General features: G+C 50.4%; 1 protein-coding gene across 11 annotated transcripts in view; it reads right to left on the bottom strand.

The window, feature by feature from the left end:
• TRAK1 (trafficking kinesin protein 1) overlaps positions 1-22060 on the bottom strand; it is a 125184-nt gene that overhangs the window by 11599 nt on the left and 91525 nt on the right. For 7 of the 11 annotated variants that reach the window (XM_086720530.1, XM_025912926.2, XM_086720532.1 and 4 more), the window contains 8 exons: positions 20253-20331; positions 19162-19292; positions 18468-18542; positions 17614-17751; positions 13126-13202; positions 11659-11895; positions 10360-10676; positions 3460-3678 (listed from right to left, as the gene is read on the bottom strand). In XM_086720530.1, the coding sequence (XP_086576656.1) occupies positions 3460-3678; positions 10360-10676; positions 11659-11895; positions 13126-13202; positions 17614-17751; positions 18468-18542; positions 19162-19292; positions 20253-20331 (1273 nt within the window). Of the gene's footprint in view, positions 1-3459; positions 3679-10359; positions 10677-11658; positions 11896-13125; positions 13203-17613; positions 17752-18467; positions 18543-19161; positions 19293-20252; positions 20332-21433; positions 21616-22060 lie in introns of all 11 variants that reach the window. The other 4 variants (XM_025912927.2, XM_086720533.1, XM_025912930.2 and 1 more) reach the window with 2 other exon arrangements.

Raw genomic sequence — 22060 nt, 5'->3', positions numbered from 1 at the left:
CTGGCTCCTTTCCTCCACAGATCCCCGACCTAGGTGTCCACTAAGGGAGCTACGAAAGAAGCCAATTCCTGGCCTGTGCCTGGGGTGCTGGGGGGAGGTTCACGCTGCAGCTTCAGAATACTTTCAAGGGCTGTTGTGACCAAAGGTGAGTTCTGCCTTCAACACTTACTTTGGCACCTCGGCCCCAACTCCACTGCGGGGCCGCAGCCAGACAGGCCGCTCTGACTGGCATGAGCCTGCTCTAGGGGAATTTCCCCCACCTGAGTGGCCTTGCTGTGCGTGAGCGTGAAAATAAACGGGCCTTCCCTTTCTTCTGTGCTTTCACCCTACTTCTCCCTCCCCTTTAAGGATCAGGGCGTCCAAAACAATTCAACTAAACAGCCCGACCATCTGCCGACTTAACTGCATGACTTTAAAACTCTGATCTGAATCTTTTCTCACGTGCCGGGCTCCTCCCTACAAATAAACACCTAAAATTCACAACATGGACAGTACAAGATAATGACTGTTTCTGAGAAAGTGTACTTTCTATAGGAGTTAATAACATAAAATGTCCCTGAAAAAGTAAAACTATAATCTAAAAAATTGTTTTAAACAATCCATTTTAATCATCTAAATTATTTACAAACAACAAGGAATAACTTTTTTTAAGACAGGGGCTTATAAAAATCAGCCAATAATGATACAATAATACATTAAAATGTATTAATTTTTTTTTCCGTGCTCAAAACTTTTTCTCCACGAGCTAACAGGCTCTAGATAAAAGTGCCTAATATATAGGTCTCCCCAGTTTCCTCCCTTAGGAATAGTTGCAAGAAAAAAGGCTAACCCTTCCCGTCTTCAGTTTCTCCCTACTAAGTATTCCCAGAAGCAGCTCCTGGGACTGTGCTGTCTGGCACCACAGAAGCCTAAGCCATCAGGGCACCTGGGTGGCTCAGTCAGTTAAGTGTCTGACTTCTTGCAGTTTTGTGAGTTCAAGCCCCACACTCACTCTTTGCTGGCAGCACAAAGCCTGCTTGGGGTTCGTTCATTCATTCATTCATTCATTCACACTCTCCCTCTCTCTCTCTCTCTCTCTGACACTCCCCCATTTGTGCTGTCTCTGTCTCTCTCAAAATAAATAAATAAACTTAAAAAAAAGAGAAACCCTAAGCATTAGGGACAGACCAAGGCGGGACCAGACCAGCCCGGATACAAATCCCAAGACAGACTATGCCCTAGTCCTTCCTGCTGAAGCTTAGCTATTTACCTGTGACTCCAAGACTGTGTACAGAGTGCCACTTGGGGCCTCTCGGGTGATTTATTTAGAGTGACATGCTTCTTACATTCCAGTAATCAAAACGGTCCTGTTACTCCCAATAGAGAGAAAAGGGCCAAATCGCTGTTTGCACCGATCCCCTCTGAGCACTGAGCTTTTAACAACTCTGACCCAGCAAATGAGCTCCAAAGAACCCTTCTCTAAATGCTCAGCCCTTTCCTGTGTTACCTTCAGTGATCTATAGAACTCTTTCTGAATGCATGCTTCCAACCTGCGATCCCTCTAAATGTCAACTATAGATTTGTGTGCCTCTCTTCAAAGTTGCTGGGATGAATCTGCTGAGGTTTGAGGAAAGAGGGAAGAAGCAATTGAATACGTCTTTGTCTAGGGTAAGGAAAGTGGTCAGGACTTATGTCCTCATAATTGGTCCCCTCTCCCCCTCTGACCTTCAAGAGAAGCTCTTAGCTGACTTGACAAGTTTTACTCCTTTTGTGTAACTTCTTGAAGACACAGCTAATGATGCTTCTTCACACTTAAAGCATTCACTTTCTAGTCCATGTAGGACTACAGGGAGAGGTCATCACAGCTGACACGATTCCTACAGTTTCAGTCACATAAATCAGCAGACGCCGTGCTTCCCATACCACCGTCTGCCTTCCGGAAGGACAACGGTGCTGCTAACAAAGGTAAGTGACAATACCACAGCTGGTCTCCCGTTCTGAAGATATTCAGTAATAAACATTTTCATTCCCTTGCAAGCTTAACCTGATAACTGCTAAGAAAGTAAATAAGCAAACCATAAACCTATGTGCTAAACCAATCCTTTTTACTTTGAATCCTTTACCTCTGAAGTTGATGTCAAAGAGAAAAGGAAAGTTGGGTCCAAATAAAGTCCCTTGCCACAGGCATCCAAACTTAGCCTGGGAGGCGCCATCACGAACCTCAGCTCGCTCCTGCCCTGTACCTCAGCGGGGGGGAGTTGTGGCCTTCATGAACGAAAGTTATGAATCACAAAGATGCGTGTCCTCTCCTCAAATCTAATGACTCGGATGTCATGAGGATGACAACATTGGCTGAATTCATCATTGGCTGGGTCTCTGCCCTGACCCTAGAAGATAGTTTCCTTGTCTCCTCAGCACTGCAGTCCGGGGGGGGGGGGGGGGGGGGGGGGTTGTCCCAGGAAATCTGGGGCAAATGGTGACCACATGACCCCTGTAGTTCCAGGGCCCTGAGCCCAAAGTGTTTCATCCCAGTGACACCTAGGGTGTAAATCTACAAACGCATGGTCACGTCTTTAATGGGGCAGCAGGGGGTGGGTAATCAATCAGAGCTCCTTTCCAGATTCATCTGGGGTCCTCTCTCTGGAAATACTTCCAACCTGGGACCCTCTAGATGTCATTGTCCTAGGGCTTGTTGGGTTAAGGAGTACTGCTAAAACACTTTTTAAAAATCCGCTCTGAACACATATGTAAGCTGGAAAGAAAACACATACACCTTCACTGAAGTTAGAAATGTGAAAAGGCCGCTCTATCCACCAGTTGTCTGAAATCCTGAACACCTTCTGGGCTTTTTCCTATTCCGATGCTCCGCGGAGGGACAGGGTCTCTCATTCACCATCTGAGCGACCCGGCGCTCCTATCTTCCCCCTTAACATGCCCAACTCTGCTCAGCTCGGTTTGGAAATCACCGCAGGACTCGACAATCTGCCCCCCGCCCTGCCCCAGACTCAGGGAGAGACCCACAACAGGAAGAGGGGAGCTGATGTGTGGGGTGGGGGCAACAATCCCCTCCTTTTTAGCAGCCTTTCCTGCTCCCCCATCAGGAGCCCCACTGGGCCATGCACCTCCAACACGGGCAGGGAGCTACACCCATTTGTTACAAAAAGGAGGCATCAGACTCTGCGTTAAAAAACAGACCCGCACGATGGGAATGCTTTAATCGTCACCCACACAGACGAGCGGAAGCTACAGACAGAGAGCCACTACGGATGGTGCTCGGAACAGAGGCGAGAATGGCCCAGAACTCGGCCTCTGGTAAAGGTGCCAGGTTTACAGGACTCATGGCGGTGCCCTCACCAGACCCCTCCTCCTCCTCCTCCTCCTCGGCCGCGGGCGGCTCCTGCATCTCCTCTGGGAAAGCCTGAGGCCGGCGTGGGTAACTTCTGCTGCCTGAGACAGTCACGCGTGCTCGGGACCCCTCACCTGAGGTCTCTGGGTGCTGAACTGGCGTGGAGGTAGCTAGGCCCGGGAGGGAAATGTGGTCACCTGTGTCGTCTTCCTCAAAGTCGTTAAGGCAGTACACTTCATCCAGGTCAACGTCCAGTGTCCGGAAGCCCTTGGTGACCACACCGGGCCGGGGGTCCAGGATGCCCCCGAGGTGGGGCTGGGCCAACTGCTGCCAGTGGTGAAGGGTGGCGGAGCCTTGCAGGAGAAAGGGCAGAGAAGGGGGGACAAGGCAGAAGAGAGGGTTAGGATGCGAGTCCGAGCTGACGGCTGTCACCACCCTCAGAGTGCGGAGCGTGATCCTCAAGCGGGCCCTGAGCCTCGTGGGTGAACTCTGGCAGGGACACCGGGGGAGCGGCCCTGGCTCTTGCTACCGTGTGACGGGCGATCACCTTGCCACGCCTGGGACGGACACCAACTGAAGGAATCAAAAACAAAGCTTTTTACACAGTAAAATGAAAGCCACAAGGCGTGGCAAGGATGTCTGGTGACAAACTTTTAGTCAACCCATTGTCAGTCCCCAAATCCAACATCGTATCAACTTAGGAACTGGAGAGGAAAAAAATAAGCAAGACCAGGTACGAAAGGGCGGGGAGCGGGGGAGGGTGCAAGTACAGAGTCTATGCCAAGTACGCACCGTTGGGAACACGGAAGACAGAAGCAGAGGCAGAGTAAGACCATGTCAACTCGGGACCCACAACATGAGAAAAGCAAAAGGCAATTAGAGTAGCACACAGAGATAAGCCGTAGGCACGACTGTAGTCTTCTTTACTTATTAGGGTTTCTGTTTTCGACCAGCAAACCTGATAGGCTGCAGGTTTGGGAGAGGGAAAGGGAAAGGGACGAACTCGGTGTGAGTGACGAGCATGTAAGTCCGTACAGAGGTCTGAAGCAGAGGAGATCTCCTTAGTGACACCAGACCCCGGGACTCAGATGACATCGTGCAAGGTCTGTAATAACACCGGAGTGTGTCCCTGAGGACCTCGAGGGTGTCATGGGTGCTCACGAAGAGAAGTGTTCCAAGAACAATTATGCTTAGAAACCTGGGTTGACAAGTAGATTTACGGAGGAACATCTCAAAATCTTTGGTATGTTGCTATGTCCTGGGATTCTGGCCAATCCATTTGCCTTTTGAAGAACAACCCCTTCCCCTTTGGAACATTTATTACACCTCGTGTGGCCCAGGTATGATGGCCCATGAGGCTGGGTGTCTGTCCCCATTCTACAGATGAATTAGTGGGTCACGCAAATAAACATTCTACTCGAGAGACTTTGAGAGCAGTTCTCAGGCATAGGAAAGCAAGAGCCTTCCTGCACCAATGCCTCCCAGTTACCACTGGTTAACCACCCAGTTACCAAGGATGTCCTCTATTGGGCAGGCAAGAATCCCTCCAAGGCCTCCAGGGGCACATCAGAAAGGGGGACCAGCGAGCCAGGAGCCAGCAGCTCAGGAGTCAAGAGAAAAGAGAAGGAAAACGGTGGCAGGCATCGGAGTCGGGGATCAGTCCAGGAATGTGAACAAGATGCGGGGAACCCCCCTCAACGGCAGCTCCTGACCCTGTGGCGTGCCTCGTGACTGTGCTGCCTCCAACATACCGCTGGGAAGGAACTTCTCAGGAAGCAGTCCCGGCCGGTGAGTCTTGAAAGGACTCTGTAAGTGGGCAGTTCCAAACTCACTTAAAAGAGAAACAGTGGACACGCTGCCAATACGTGTTCAGGACAGTCCCTAGACACCCACTTTGAGGCCTGTCCCAGTTTGAAAGGCCACCTACTTACTCTGAATCTACTGCATCGACATAGAAAATATCCTCAGTGCAAAAGGAGTGAGATCATACAGAGGCACAGAGGACGAAAGAGAGCATCACATCCCTGCTCCCTCACTAGCTGCTAAGAGACGTCTAGAGCAGTGGTTCTCAGCTGGGGACATCTGTTAACATCTGGAGACATTTTTGTCACAACTTGGGGGGAAGGACGGAGCGCTAAGGGCATCTCACGGGTAGCGCCTGGGATGCTACAGGACGATGCCCAGGACAACCCCAACAACAACCCGGAATGACCCGGCCCCAGATATCAGCAGGGCGGAGACTGAGAAACCCTGGCCAGGAGCTGTGGTCTCAATTCTCAGACCCTTCGAGAACCTGGAGAGCTCACGGACTCTATCCCAAAAAGGAGCTCACAGGCAAGCGGCAACGTGCGTAACTGTTCGGGGCTTTGCAGACATGCTGAAACCCGCTCGCGGGATCCTGAATCCTAGATATCACGGCTTCATTTTTTTTTTTTTTTTTCATTACCCTGTATGGAGCATGCCTGTACAGCAGCTTCTTTTAATACGTATTACGTCAACTCACTGCTCCAAAGCCCTTGATGAGGGAACTGAGGTGCACTGAAGTTGGATAATTTTTCAAAGTCCTGGAGGGGTGGCATAGCCAGAGGTCAGTGCTACAGGCCAGGTTCTTTCAATCTCACACTGCCTGCCCCCCAGAGTCCACAGGTGTGTAAAGAAGGATACCCGTGCTCCAGCCAGGAACCCAGACTAAGCGAGAAACCTAAGTGGTGGGCGGTAAAACTTCCAGGTGGCTGTCCAAGGCCCGTCAGGAGACATGCACACACAGCTGCCGATGGAATCTCTCCAGCCACCCCCGGAGACCCCCATTCATAATGCATACTGCGCCCTCTGTTCATCTGTTCACTGGAAGCACGGGCACATTCCTGGCAAAAACACTGCACTGGGGAGAAGTCTTAACAAGGCCCTGTGACTTCTAGCTTGGGACCGCACATGCTGGTCTTGCCGCAGGATGACCAACCCTTGGGTCCAGAGTGGCCACGTCACCTCTACTTTTGGAAGGGGAAGAGAGTTGACAGACACTGGAAAGTGAAGGACCGTGTCAAGAAGTGCTAAAGGCCCTCATCCTTCCGGAAGGGGCTGAGATGTTTACGAAGCACTGGGAAGGAACTCAGGGAGGCAGGGGTCTGGGCCCGGACAACTGTCCCAGTCAACAGATCAACTATCTGCTCAACTAGCTGTGCAACAGACTGCCCTCATCCTGCCCCACCCCAGGCATGGGCTCGAGAGAGAAATGAGGCTACGAAGGGTTTGCTGCTTGGGATTCAAGAGGCTGCAGACGGACATGGGGTTATTTGCCTTTCCCGAACATGCAGAGCCGAGGGAATTTAGTGAGACTGCAGTGGAAAGACTATGCTGACATATGCATCATTCTTGGATTTTGGCCCCTGTCTTGGGCAGCTCTTATTCACATCAAACAGCCAACCTTTACTGAGCACTTAGTAAGGGCCAGGAGTCCTAGGAGGTCTACATTTATTAACTCGCTTAATCATGATCACCCTGTCCTCGTTTTATAGATGAGGAAACTGAGCACAGGGAGGTCAGGTAACTTGCCAGAGGTTGCAAAGCTGGCAAGTGGCTAATCTGGGTGGGATTCAAGCCCATGCTGGCTCCAGTGTCCAGCCTCTTAACCACATACACCGTCTCTTGGCCAGCAGTGAGGAGGCCTCCTGAGTGTGAGTTCTCAGAAATCAGGTCAACACCACACCTGACTGGCTTCTTCAGTCCTCACACAGGTGTGCTCCATGCTGCAAAAGTGACCGTTAGCGAAAGCCTTCGCAACCCTGTCATCTGAAGTCACGTCAGGCTGTGGAGCTCACAGACCATTTCCATTCCTGACTGGTTCTGAGGCCCCAGAAAGGTTTCCTGAGTCCAACACCTGGGCAAAACAGCTAGCTCCCCCTCACTCCCCCTGCCACTGCCTGGTACCACCATGTTGGAATTCTTACGAATCTCCTGGCTGCCTGAAGTCCTGCCTTGGATACAAGATGGAGGACAAATCAAAAATTAAATATGAACGGCATCTTATTCAGAGCCTCGGCTGCCTCTTTCCTATTCTCCACACCCCGCCCTGGCTTCCTTCATCTGTAGAACACAAAGGAGAAGTACTATTAGCTACCTGTCATCACACCCCTCCTCCCCAACCACATGAGAACAAGGCTGGGGGGCAGGGAAAGAGAGGAACTTCCCTGTCCCAGTTGGCACCACGATGAAGCTCTATGAAACGAGCGTGTGGACAGCAGAGAAAACACAGTCACCACACCTTTCCTTCTGTTTGCTTTCCCTCCACATCCCACTGTTCTGACTGCAAGTTTTTGTATCATCAAAGGAAAAGAAAACCAAATCCATTTATGTCAAAAGAGTACCTGGGACTTAAAAGTTAAAGCTAACCTGTTGGACAAGGTCTAGCATAGCCTAGAAGTAGATCCTGTCCTCTAATTACATACTGACTTGTTTTTGGGGAAATACCATCTTGGTATTTCCGGGGGGTCGGGGGAAATACTGCCCAACTCATCTCTTTAATGCAGGGCTGTCTCTTCTAGTCTGAAAAGTTTTGTTTGTTCTTCACTTGCTTAAAACACCTAAGGTAAGATGATGAGACAAGAGTGCTAACCTTAAACACCGAGCCCAGCTATGTTGGCTGACACCAATGAGCAGACAGCAAGATGAATTAAATAGGTAAGGGAGACACAGATTGGCTATCTGCTGTGATCCCAGCCAACCTCCAGGGGCCTCACCCCAGGCACGTTTACCTGGGCCACCGAAGACCAAAGGAGTCCTATCGGCTTCTGAGCAGGCTAGCAGAAACGGATGATGTAGGAACACGGCCCCAGCACAGTGCTGGTCCGGGTTCTCAACACCGGTAAGGCCACCCTCCAGACCTGAGCTGCTGCAATAGGGGCAAGTGTGGGGAACCTGAGTTTTAATTAGCACCTATTAGGTGCCAGGCATAATACAAAACACATCACATGGACTCCACACCACAATTCTGTGTGGCAGATGTAAGCCTTATTTCACAAATAAGGGGGACAGGGCTCAAAAAGGTAACTTGTCTAATGCCACAGAGATGCGCTGAACCCAGTGTCAGGCAGACTTCTGTGTCAGCACTCCATCGTATCATATTAAACATAGTAACACAAAAAATAATTGTGGAGGGAAGGAAGAAAGGAAATATTGGTTGTATTTTAAACAGCTAAGAAGTCAGAGAACTACAAAATGGAGGACAGGGATCTCTATCATGAGAATGCATGACAGTCCATGGTGATAAGATATGACTTCTTAGTGGTGGTGATTTAGCATCCTGGTGAGCTGGGTACTATCAATGAAAGTCACCTAGCAAATCTAATGGGATTTCCTCTTATTCTATTAACACAAAAATACTGCTAAGTCACAAGATTAAAAGAGGAAAAAAAAAGATGAATTGGTCGAAATAAAAGTTTAATAATCTCTTCCTGCAATATGCTTGGAAAATGAATCCAAAGACATATTCTTAGATGATCTAATGAAATACAAAGTCAAATACAGAAATCAGACAAAATAGAGATGATAATTCCAATGAGCTTTAAGAGACAAAGGAGAAAAAAAGAAAAGAAAGGCAGAAAGTAAAATTGCAGAAATGGAAGATTTTATTGAAAGAAAAACAGACATAATTATGGATCAGGAAACAATCACCAAGCTCACAACTGAATAAACAATTAAAAAAAGAATGAGCCATCCCTTTTCTGAAATCTAATAAGGGCCTAAATTATACAATTAAAAAATAATCACGAAGAAAGAAAGTCAGCCCACCCTCTTCCTTCCTTTGAAAACTATACGACCCAGGACCCAGTTAAGTCTTAGGTCTTTAACAAGCACACCCTCATTTTACAGCACACATTCTCAACAGGGGTGATACTGCCCCCAATGGGTCAGAAATGGGTTATTATGGGGTGAAAAGAATCCTAATCTTTTTAGGCAGAGAGCAGAGATATACATATAGTACATCAACAGTATATCTGTCATATTAAATTGTAGGGGTGGCAATTAAAAGCATATGTGTAAGACCACGCCTTAAGAATATAGGTCTAAAGTGATAAATACAGCCTTACCCAGATTCTGATTGGGCTTTGCGTCAGAAATGTAATACAGAGGTACCCTCTCAAACACCCTCTCAAACTCACATGGGTTTCCAAACCAAAGGAGTCAAAAATGAAAAATACCAACACTGGGTGGCTCTTGCCAGGGTGGTGGTAAGTAAAGGGAGGACATTTATAATGCCTGGAGGACAAAGAAAGAAAAAAGGTGAAATTTCCCATGAGTTTAATCATCCGGGGTGTCCCTGGAACTGAAAAGTAAATTGCCCCTGGGAAAGGCAAGCTTAAGGAAGCGCGAACTCACCGGCCTCCGCGGCCGCCCCCTGCCTGGCCCCCCAGTGGTGGAGGCGGAGGCGCAGGAGGCTGGCTCGGATCACACCGCCAAGGCGGATCACACCGCCAAGGCGGAAGGAAGAAAGCCACACCCTCCTCACTGGAAGACCAGAAGCAAAACGTGTGAGCCCACCAACTGCAAATCGCTTTCGCATGGTTACTGAAAAAAACTACTTCCTGCGCTGCTCTGCACCCCTCCCCGACGCCAACGTTTGTGGGGGGGGGGGGGGGTCCAAGCATTCATTCCCGGTGCTTCTCAGACCCCAGGCGTGACCTAATTAACTTTTCAGTACCTTAGCAGGGCCTCTGCCTCCCGCAAAGAGGTCTACTTCTAAGGTTCTAAATGCAAAGGAGAGAGGACTGGGAAACCAGCGTCAGCACGTTGGTTCCCTGTCTTTGGCCTTGCTGGCCGAGGTCAGCCCGGGCCCGCGTGCGCACTCGCACGCCTGCCCCGGCCGGGCCCAGGCCGGGCGCCGCCGAGTCAGAGGAACTCAAACCAGCAGCGCGGCAGGCTGTCGCGGAAGAAAAAGGAGTAGGTGTTACAGAGGCTGCCCGCTTGCCGGTGGTGGATCAGGGACCACAGGCGGTCGCTGAGGAGGGTGGAGAGGGGCCGAGGCCCCCGGTGATCACCTTCCAGCGGCTTCACGATCTGGAGTTTCTCGGGCAGGTAGGAGCGGCTGCTGAAGGACATGCCCGAGAAGCCGGTGAACTCGGAGAAGCGGGAGTGGGTGCCGAGGGACATGATGCTCTCCGTGGGCGTGAGGGAGCCGCTGAGCAGCTCGCCCTTTTCCGCCAGCTCCCGGAGCTTCCGCTCCTGCTCCTCCTCGAAGAACCTCCGCTCCGAGAGGTAGTTCTCCCGGCGGAGGGACAGCCGCCGCAGAGCGGTTTCCAGGTCGTGGGAGCCCGGGGTGCCCGGCGTCCCGGGCTTCTTGCTCCGCTCGTCATTCCTGCAGAAGGAGGGAGATGGGGCTGAGCGTGGGGCACCCCGCAGCGGGCGCGGTGCAAGGTGCGTGTGGCAAGGAAGGCCTTCCTGCTAGGTGCACGGGGTGGACAGGTCGGAGTGGCTGCAGGACGGATAGGGAAGTGGACGAGGCAAACAGCTGAGATTTAGGCAAAAATGGGGGCATAAATGATTGCCCGGAAGAACTAGTTCCCTCTGGTGGGTGTTTTGGGAGGTAGAGGGAGAGCACTAAGGTGCGTTAAAACAAACAAAAAAAAAATTGTGAAAAGAACTCCCGTTGCTATAAACCTCTCCCTCAGAAGCCCTTAGGGAGAATTCTTCAGGATGCGGGTCCTAGTCACCAGAAGGGCCACTGGTTCCAGAGGCGTTTCTCTGTCCTCTTGAATTAAAAGAGCTGTTCTGATTAAGCAGTTTCCCCCAATTTTATTATCACGTAAAAAGGGTACACAACACAGCTGGCGCGCGTGCGTGTGTGTGTGTGTGTGTAGGGGTGGGTCTGCAGGGCTTTAGGACAAAGAAGTGCCCACTGCTAAGGAAGCCCCACCCCAGGGACAAGCACCTTTGAGGGGGTCCAGGACCCCACCTTCCAAAGCAAACTAGATTCTGGCCAGGAGAGAGAGACTGAGTCCTCCTCTACCTTTTAAACATCCAAGCTACCAAAGGGCTCATGAAACAAATGTCCATTCTGCAGCCCAACAGTGAAGATTAACGGAAAAATACTCATTTACCCTCCCCTTCAGCATCTGACAGAGAAGCAGACTTCCTGTTGTACCTCTTTAAGCTTGTGAAAATACCAGAATCGAGAATGACTGTAAACACAGAGTGTTGCTAAACCAGATTAAAACACTGAAAGCTCTAGACTTTTCCCGTGACTCTTTATCAGTCTTCCTCTTCTGGTGACTGAACTTACACTCTAAACACACTACCTCTCCCCAAAACAGCCAGATAAAAACTCTGGGCTGGCTCACCCCAGGTCAGCTGACTCCGCTTCCAGGATGATGCTGTTGGTCTTGTTGTCCAGGACCACGTTGCCAACATCACTGCCATAGAAGCTAGACCGGGGGGTGCTGACGCAGCTGGACAGGAGGGAGTTCACGGCTGAGGACTGGTTGGAGCCAGGGATGTTCATGGGGGACGGGGTCAGAGACCTCTGCTTGACGACCTGGTTGATGTTTCTCACCGTCTCAAAGACTCGCCTCTGGTGACTGGGGGGAATGCACAACATCATCCATGAATAAACAAATGCAGGAATGACCATGGAGTCCAACCTTCCAGAAACTACCATCTAGGAGCCAAAAGGCAGCTGGCCCACGTGAGCCCCCAAACAACCTGCCAGCCCGTGCTTCCGGTGTTTCTTAGGGCATTGGCTGGAACTCAAGAGACTCAATGCCCACTGAATTCAGGCCTCTCATAAATACGTGGTTGTGTCCTAAAGGTGATGCTAGCAAGGGGATACTGCTTTTCTCTCCCTTAGGCTTAACCCACAAATAAAAATACTAAAGTAGGGCTTTTGTCTCCCAGATACTTTTCCTCTTTCATGACGGTCACCAGAACGTAAAGTCCAAGAAAGCAGCGTTCACTGCTCAACACATAACAGGGCTCCAGAAATATCTGTGGAATGAGTATCTGGTGACCATTCATATACATTTAAAAAATGCAAGACGAAGTTAGTGTTAAACTTCTATAAGGAGATGGTAAACGCCAGATTAGTATTTTTTTAGCAACTGCTATTTCTAGGAGCAGAACCTCCCTTTGATGCTCATTTGTTTCTGTTTAAGGAGACAAGGTAGGCACGTTGCTACAACGGCCACCTCCTTCTGGGATGCAGAGGCCTTCACATATGCACCGAGGCTCAGGGACTGTGGTCACTCCCGGGATCCCATTTCAGTTCCGGGTACAGAAAATACACAATGAAATCGGATCCACAGTGTCCTCAGAAACACCTCAGGGCAGGCCTTGAGCAAGAGCTCACGTTAGGAAGAGAGTTGGTAGAGGCCAATATCCCTAAACATATCCAGGAAGGAAGTGGAAGCCTGGGCACTCCTTGAAGAGCCTTCATACTGCATCTCATTTTTCTTTTCCTAACAGACATTAAAATTGCTTAAAGCTTAAACTTTAAACACCTTTCGGTGTTTTTCACCAAAAGGAAAGATAAAAACAAGTCGTGGTGTCAAGGCAGAGTCTGTAATTAACAGAGATAAGAAACATCTCTCTCCTTACTCAACTTTCTAGAAGTTCATAACCTATCTTTGAAACCTAGTAAGAGTTGCTGGGGGCTATTATCGGCTGTGTTCTCTTGTCTCACTTAATCTGGACCCAAATCTGTGGAAGGACCACAGTGATCACTGGGGGGTTGTCTGAGACCCAGACGTTGTTAGTTTTGATGACCACGGGGCACGAGCCAGTCTCTGGGAAGCCTAGAACCGAGGCCGTACGCGATGTCTGGAGACTCAGGTTCTTCCAACTGCAGCTCCTTGCGCATCGTTCCCTCGATCTCTGCTGCCAAGGAGTCCTGAGAAAAGCCAGAAAACACACTGAGTGCACAGCAGTTCAAGTGCTCTGTCTCTAAAAGACGCGCCCGGCTGGCTAGCCACAGGAGTGTCAACCGAGGTCTCAGAAGCTTGCAAACTACCGTGACACAAGACTGACGGCATTCATCACTGCTGGAAACCCTGACTGAGCAATCCCCACGGCAGGTCCCGAACGGAGCAGTCCCGGTGGGCAATGGGTGTAAAGGCCCTGTGATCCCATGCAGCTAAGGGTCTCAGAGCAAACTCCATGTTCCCTTGGCCAAACCACAGAGCTGTGACTCTGCCACAAGGAGTGGCAGGGAACTTAGGGAGGACGGGACCTGGGTCGTGAGCACTGGCATCTGAGCCTCTGCTCTCATGGCCCTCTGCCCCCCGCAAGAAAAGCTCTCCCCGTCAACAACACATCGCCCACCTCCCTCTAACGGCCAGCTCACACGTCCTTTCCACCAGTAATCCTTCATTCCTCCCCCTAGAAAGACACCAAACACATGAAGTCCCTGCGAGTTCCCTGAACAGTTAGTCCACTTAGATCTCTCTCCAGCTAAGTTGTGAACTTTGTGGGTTGGGGGAAGGCCTGGCACTGATAACTTCTCACTTTCCGGATGGGCCAGGCCCCAACCTGAGACTCAACGACAATACAGGCTGCCTCCCTGACCACCTGCCACTCCTCACCGTATCAGCTGGAGCCTAACAAGCAATCCCACACGCTGCCACAGGTAGATGCCAACAGGAGGACCAGGTGTGTGCAGCAAAGCACCTGCCGAGGCCTCAGAGAAGGACACCACCTAGGACAACCTGAAGGGAAGGGCTGACTCTGTACTAACCAACACATTTCCTGGGATGATAGGAATGTGCTTTCTGCACTGTCCACTGCGGGAGCCACCGGCCCCAGGTGGCTATTGAGCACTTGAAACACGGCCAGTGTGGCTGAGAACCTGAATGAACCGTACTAATTTCAGTGGATTTAAATTTGCATGGCCACTTGTGGCCAATGGCTTCCCAGCAGACAGAGCAAGGGACTCCAAGGTGTCTACCTCCAAGCCCCAAAGTCAGGGAGGGATGCTCCAGTCTGGAACCTGGGACCAAGTGGGGAGACTTACAGGAGTCAGCAAGAAGCTGGGTCAATAAATGGGTTAGTGGGCTTGTTTTCAATTCCTATTCATAAGTGGGCAATTTTATTTAGTAATTACTACCCACAGATTGACAGTCAACAGAACCCAGGTTGTAAAAGGCTTCTCTGGGTGAACAGGACTGACTTTTTTAAAGCCAGTTTACTATTCATTCATTCATTCATGCATGCATGCATGCATTCATTCATTTTCATTCATTCATTCATTCATTCATTCATTCATTCATTCATTCATTCATTCATGTATTTGTTTTAGAGAGAATGCACATGCAGGGGAGGAACAGAGGGAGAGAAAGGGAATGCCAAGTAGGCCCCATGCCCAGTGTGGAGCCCAACACAGAGCTCGACGTCATGACCTTCAGATCATGACCTGAACTGAAATCAGGAGTCTGACACTCAACCAACTGAGCCAGCCAAGCATCCCCAGTTTACTTTACTTTTTTTTTTCCCCAATGTTTGTTTATTTTTGAGACAGAGCATGAGCGGGGGAGGGGCAGAGAGAGAGAGAGAAAGACACAGAATCCAAAGCAGACTCCAGGCTCTGAGCTGTCAACACAGAGCCCGACGTGGAGCTCGAACCCACGAAACATGAGATCATGACCTGAGCCAAAATCAGACGCTTAACCCACCGAGCAACCTAAGTGCCCCTAGTCTACTTTTCTTAATACTATAATTCACCACACAGCTTACATTCAGAGCTCTGCATGAGGAAAATATCTTCACACAAATTAGGAGAGATAAGATACTAAACTACCAATTTCAAGGCCATGCTGGGAGGATGTCGCAAACAGGCTCTATGACTTTTCTTGGTTGTGATCCCATCCGGCAGTCTGGGGAGGCCATGGACCTCTTCTTAGAATAATATTTTTAAGTGAATCTAATAATGAGGACAAAAAGGAAGCCAGATCTATTGAACTAGTTACAAGAATGTTAGTAACGACGATGGTGAAACAAACACACAGGCTCTGGCTTCTGAAGTGGAGCTCAGCATGAACAGGAGTTTTGAGACATTTACAACTGAAATGTGCCATGAAAGTGGCTATGATTTCAACTGGTGACAAAATCATGGGGGTGCTAACATCGCTGTGGTTTGTTGCCTACCTTCACGTAAGAAAGAAACGACTAAGGATTAATGAAAATAGAAGACATGACCTTCCCGCAAGTTCACGGGCCCCCTGAATCCGGGGTGGGGATCCTAGATTAGGAACCCCTGCCATAGGCAAGAGAGCTGGGGATGTACTCCTCAGGCAGAAACTGCTACTCACCGTGCCACTCAGCAGTTAGAGAGTCTGGGAGCGAGAGAGGCAGCTCTGGTGTTCTGCTCCAGAAACACAAGGCATGGCACCACTCAGCTTGCCTTAAATACCTTTAATACATAGTGCACTTTAAAAATGGCCATCTTCAAAAAACTGAGTTATGCCAACAGCTACAGAAAAAGGCAAACAGAAGCTCTACCTCAGCAAATATGAAAGCTGAGGATCTCTGCAGAAGAAACCCAAATACAGATTTTTAATTGGACTTCGCTACGTAAGGGCTTCGTTTTAAACTACGGGTCCATCCCTGTGAGTGGGGAATGCCGTGGGGCAAACCCCAAGTGCATGGGAGATAAGATGCCCCCCGGAGGTCACCACGCCAAGATGGGAAGCCAGGAAGGAGGGAAACTGAGGCAGGGAATGTACATCGCCACGTAGGACAGTCTTTGAGCTCCGTGTCATCAGCTCTAGGTGGAGGAATCTGGGGCACAGCCTGTCCTTAAATCCCGTAACCGGGATTCCTGGACACGCTGGATCGCCAATCTACTCCTTGGAAGGCTACGTCATACAGCTTCTGTTTTGGTTTCACTAAATTTCAGTCAAGCTGAGAGAGAGAGATCGTTCCAGGCTGATTTTGATATACATGAGCAAAAAGGAAAGGAGATCGTGATTTAGGCAACATGGGGCAGGCAACAAGCGTCAGGGGTAGCCAGAGTCAGCACCGGCGGGGGAGGTGGGGGTGTGTGAAAGGCAAGAGCCCCAAGGAAAGGCCAAATCCGGAAGGGACCGAGTTGCACAAACACTGAAGCTGCCATCTACTTGTATCTCATTTGGGAGTATTTCTCTCAAAAGTCCTCTCCTCAAAGAGACCGTGGTATTCCCTCAAACCACGGAAATAGAACCTGAATATAAAAGTTCTCAGCACTTTGTTCTTCAGTCTGTTTACCCACCCATCCAAACCCAGTGTCTGCTAAGCATCTACACTTCTACAACATGTGAACACAGTGCAGATAGCAGGCTACTCGACAGAGGGAAGGAGAAGAGAAGTAAGATACGGTCCCCACCTTCAAGGGGTTTTCCTCTGACAGAAGAAGGTAAGATGAGGAAGCTCACCAAGTATCACAGGGAAATGAGCGGCAGAGGGGGGGCCTGCCCCGGGCTGCCCGACCCCAACAGGGAGGGGCCAACCCGGAAAAGCCGCTTTTCCACCATGTTTCCTCAAAGCCCAAACATGAAAAGAGATCAAGCCAGAGTTAAGAAACAAGACTGAGGGAAAATCATTTTGTAGGAATGTAAAAGCAGCTCCTATAGTGGGGAGAGAGATTTTTTCAGATCACAGATACTGAAAACCACCAAGAGAACGATTAATAAGCCTAGAAACAGGGGCGCCTGGATGGCTCTGTCGGTTAAGTGCCCGACTTCGGCTCAGGTCACGATCTCGCGGTTCGTGAGTTCGAACCCTGCATCGGGCTCGGTACTGACAGCTCAGAGCCTGGAGCCTGCTTCAGATTCTGTGTCTCCTTCTCTCCGCCCCTCCCCCACTCACATTCTCCCTCCATCCCTCCCTCCTTCTCTCTCTCAAAAATAAACATTAAAAAAAATTACCAAAAAAATAAGCCTAGAAAGAACCAGCAGGACTGTATGGGCAATTTAAGAATTCTGGAATGCACGGTGAGGCCAAAATAGCTCATATTCTAACAAGGTCAGAAAAATAATAATGTATGAATAACATCTTCCAAATATCTGAGGTTCCTACGAAATTTACCGGTCAAGGAGAAGAGGAGGAAACACGACGGAGTCAGAGGGATGGGAAAGAAACAATCACGTAGTCAAGGAGCCACCAGCTGGGCACACAAGCCCCTGACTCGGATGGAGAGCCAAGCTGTGGGACCAGAAGCCTCCCACAAAGACTATGCTCCAGGCCCTGCCTCCCTACGGGGGCGGGGGGGGGGGGGCACCCCTGCGCCCTGCTGGGTGGGAGGTGGGGGCGTGGAGCCAGCGGGCGCTCACCATGGGAAACAGGCCCAGGGAGTGGTAGCGCCGGGACGTGGTGTTGGGCATGGTCTTGTTCCGGAGGTTCTTCAGCTCCTCCTGTGCCTCATGAAGCATCTCCATGCACTCCGCATACTTGTCCTCCAGCTCGCGCAGCTGCAGCAAGTCAGAGAAGCGTGCAGGGTCAGGGACCGGCGGCCCTGAGCCCTGAAGCTGGACACCAAAGAGCCCTTGAGGCTCAGTTTGGCTTCCAACTGGGGTGTGTGTGTGTGTGTGTGTGTGTGTGTGTGTGTGTGTGTGTACTCATGGGCTCAGAAACCTCCCAAATTCTGACAACGGGCAAGTGAGATCACAGGCTTCCCATTACGGAATGCGGAAGTTGTGGGAATGAAAGGCACAGCATAGGGAACAGCGTCAATGGCACTGCAACAGCGCTGTATGGGGACAGGTGTGGCTACACTGTGGAGAGAACAGAATAATGTACAGAGATGCTCAATCACTGCGTCGCACATCCAAAACGACTCTAACAGGGTGTGCCAACTATACTCAAATTAAAAAATTATTTGTTTCCCAACAGCATCCATCTATCTTGACACGAACGGGAGAGATAGTCACACCCTCGTTTCCAGCCACATCTCTCAACAGGCGCCTTTACGCGGCGAGCAACGTGTCGTTTCGCTGATGGAAACGTTCAGCGGGAGCGGGCTGTGCGGCACCAGCCTCCCCGGCCCTTGTGGCAGTGACAGTGTGAGCACGAATTTACGAGTAAGAACGACTTTCGATTCAGGAGAAACACGGGTAGTGACCCCCAGCCTGGCAGGGGGAGGCTGAGAAGCGGGACGGGCCTGGAGAAGGGAGGCAGAGCCGCTCACCTCGGCCGTGAGCTGCCGCTGGGCATCCTTAGCCGCCCCCAGGTGCTGGACCAGCTCTTCATTTTCCACGGCACACTGCAACACGCCAAGGGGCCAATCAGCTTCTCTTTTAAGACACTGGAAGCGGCTCACTGTTCTCCTCTTATCATCTGAGCTGTTACAATCCTGTCACATTTCTACAACGAGACTTCTGTGCCAGAGTAAAAATTTCGTCTTCCTTCTATACAATTTTGAAAGCAGCCTTGCCCCCATCCAGCACAGCTACGGCCCCTCTCTGGACGCACATCACCTCGCCTTGCTTCTAGCAAGGGCCTGAGCCGGGAAACTAAACCGTATTTGGGTTTGCTTCTTGCTGCTGCTGCTGCTAAAAAAGGGGGGTGTTGTTCTGCCACAGAGCACACGGGGTGTGCTGTGCAAGAACAAATATTAGACTAGAAAATTCAAACATTAAATTCCAAAACTCCCTATCGACAGTACCTTTGTTCACAAACTCTTTTAACGTGCAGATTCTTTTTAGGAGATAAGTGGTGATGACAGGATCCCCTCCCCGGTTCAGGACAACGAGCTTTGTCCTATTGAATCTGCTAAGCCTTTTTCTCCAAAGGGGCAGCACAAAATCCTAAACTATGAGACTAAAGGGCACGGTCTTCAGGTGCAAATGCCATCTGCACTGGCTCGAGAAACAGAAGCTTACAGCTTTGGCCTTCTTCTGCAAGTCAACTATCTGGGACAGCAGGTGCGTGATCTCCTCTTGCTGGCGGGCAGCATCCTCAGTCTTCTTGGCCAGCTCCTCTGAGATGCTGGCAATCTGCACATTGGCATCCCCTGTAATCAAGAAATGACAACCACCAGAGGGAGTCAGACCCAGAGAGAATGGTCTCTTTGTGGCTTGCACAAGAAAAAGCATCTTTGTTACAAGACAGGGGCGGGGGGGGGCGGTGGGGGGGGGCGGGGGCAGAAGTGGAGAGAACACGGAGGGAGGATCAGTGCCCGTTTTCTTGCCCCGGCTCAGTCTGGGCAGCCCCCAGGTGTGGCTCCCGGGCCTGGTGTGGGGGCCCAACCCCCCTGACCACAGCTGCCTCCCCAGAGGAAATCAGGCTTTGGGCGTCAGGCAGGAGATGCCACACCAAACCAAGGTCCATCTGCCCAAATTCTCACCTTCATGCATACGCAGATCCACATCATTAACAGGAACCCCTGTTGTACCCCATTCTAGAAGGAACTGCTACCTGCACAGTCTAATTCCCTTGGGTGCTTTCAACCCATATTCAGAGTCATAACTCATTTTACTAGATGTGAACACAGGGTGTGTTTCATCTACTGAGTGTTCTGCTGAAGCTCAAAATATTGTTTGCCCTTTTGTCTTAACTTGTAAACTTATGATGGAAGGGACAGGGGAAGTACTTGTTTGCAAAGCAGAGAACTCTGGCCTCAACTTTTGCACATCAGTCACGAGAAACCAGTTTTTGCACATTAACACCGGAACTCCGTAACCGGGCTTAATTTAGGCATCATATAACTCCAGTATTCCAGTAGAAAGCCAACATCGAAATCAGACATCCGTCTCCGTGAGAAGAGAAATGAAGACAGTGCGTGGATGACAACCTAGCACCCAATTTCTCATGAATCAGAGTGAGGGGTGCCTCTAGTTTTCAGAAAAATGTTACTGAACCCAAGCTGGCCAGGGAGACTGTACTTTCTCAAGGGTGATGCAAATCTGTCTAGTCACAATGATGCAGAAAATAAAAAGAGGGATAGGGGTGGAGCACGAGGGCCAGGACATACTCAGCTCCTTCACACAGTCGTTGACCAGCTGCTGTTCCTTCTCTTCGTAGGTGATGGTCTCCGTCTTTAGCTGGCAGGCCTGTGGACAAGGGTCAGGTCAGAGGCCCCACATTCACATCTGGACTGGTGGGGCGGGCAAGGCCGAGGCATAGAGCAAGGATGAACCTGGGTCTGGGATGCTGCCTTTGACCATCTCCCCATCTGTGATCCATTATACCCTCAAATCCAGAAAGTCCATCAGAATGCCCTGCTTAGTTAAGGAATCGGATGTTCAAAGCTGAAGAGATGAAAACGGTGTACCACCAGAGGGCGCCACACAAAGCAATATGCGTGCTACAGGAGCCACCCTTGTATCAATGTCTGTCTATTCGTTCGCGTCTGTCCCAGACCGCAGACACAGACCCCTTTGTGACCCCAACAGTATCTAGGACCCAGCTCTGTCTACCACGGGCATTCTAAGGATGACCACAAGAATGGCTCACACTTGTTTTATGTGAGGCACCTTCCTGTGAGGTCTGACTTGGAGTTAGAGCTATTGTATTCAGCTTAGTAAAAACCAGGTACAATAGGAAAGCACCAACATTCAGAGACCTGAGAGACAGGACTCAGGAGAACCTGCTCCAGGCTGAAAATGTGGGAAAAGAGAGATCCAAAGGTTTGATGAAAATATCCCAGGTAGAAAGAAGGTATCTCTGAGCCTCCAGATCCCAGGGAGACACTATACTCCTGAACTGAGATGGAATCTGCGGCTGGGATCGGATTCCCTCTTGCTTTAGGTGGGCATTCTGACAGCTGAACTGCTGTGTGTCCAGGACTGGAGCATTTACCTGGGGCAGGCACTAGAATGGAAAACTCTGGGCAGCAGTCCTGGCTCAGCCACTGGCTGGCAGAGAAAGCTTGGACAACCCTCTTTGGTCTCTCTGGGCTTGTATTACCCACCAGTAAATGAGGACTAGAAGACCTAAGGTCTAAGAGAACATCACCTTCCTCATGATTAGCCCTGTTCAGCCAAGACATGAAGCTCTGTCCAACATGTGAGTAAGTTCAAGGCCCTACTGGAGGGGTTTCAGGGACCCCTGGGCCAGCTAAGGTGGGCTTGCAGCCCTAACTCGACTAGCCATACCTCTGGCCACAGAGCATAAACTCACTGAATTAGGACAAAAAGTACCAAACTTGCATGCCTCAGTGTTTCCAGGTAGGGGCAGTGGGTGAAGGGAAGTAACGGGAGGTTCAGAATCACAGAGCCTCACAAATCCTGGCTTTGTCATTCACTATCTTGCACCATGGTAGCAAATCAAACACTCCGCTGCCTGGGTCCCGGTTTTCTGGCTGTAAACGAGGAGCTTCCAGCCTTGCAGTGAAACTTGAAAAAAAGAACACAGGCACAGTGTCTGGCACAATGACTAGCCAGTCAGAAATACTCAAAAGCACGAGTTCCCAAGTGGCCTTGGCTCTACCTTTTTAATTGTCTAGGAAATAGGTCTCCAAGTCCCCATGTGCTATTTCCTTAGAGCATATCTGACCTGCGGCAACCTGGAAATGAGGCTTTCACCCTGGGCTTCCACGTCATTTCCATGCCAGAGCTGGAGGACACCATGGAGAGACCCCCTGCCCCCGCTACCAAGGGACCCCTGCCCTAGCTGAAGGAGGAGGGGCCCACCACTGTCACCCACCCTGAGGATCCCACCCGGATGGGCGTGTGCTCCCCGGAGGCCAATGGCCAGCACACAGACGTGGCTCGCCTGACAAGCGCTGGGTGCAGCTGGGAGCTGAGCGCAGGCGACTCTCCCACAGACTGTTGCCTCTGA

Source organism: Puma concolor, chromosome C2 (assembly GCF_028749965.1).
Source record: "Puma concolor isolate L17-30 chromosome C2, mPumCon1.1.hap2, whole genome shotgun sequence".
In the NCBI taxonomy this organism is placed as follows: Eukaryota; Metazoa; Chordata; class Mammalia; order Carnivora; family Felidae; genus Puma; species Puma concolor.
This window is presented reverse-complemented; position numbering and strand designations above follow the sequence as displayed.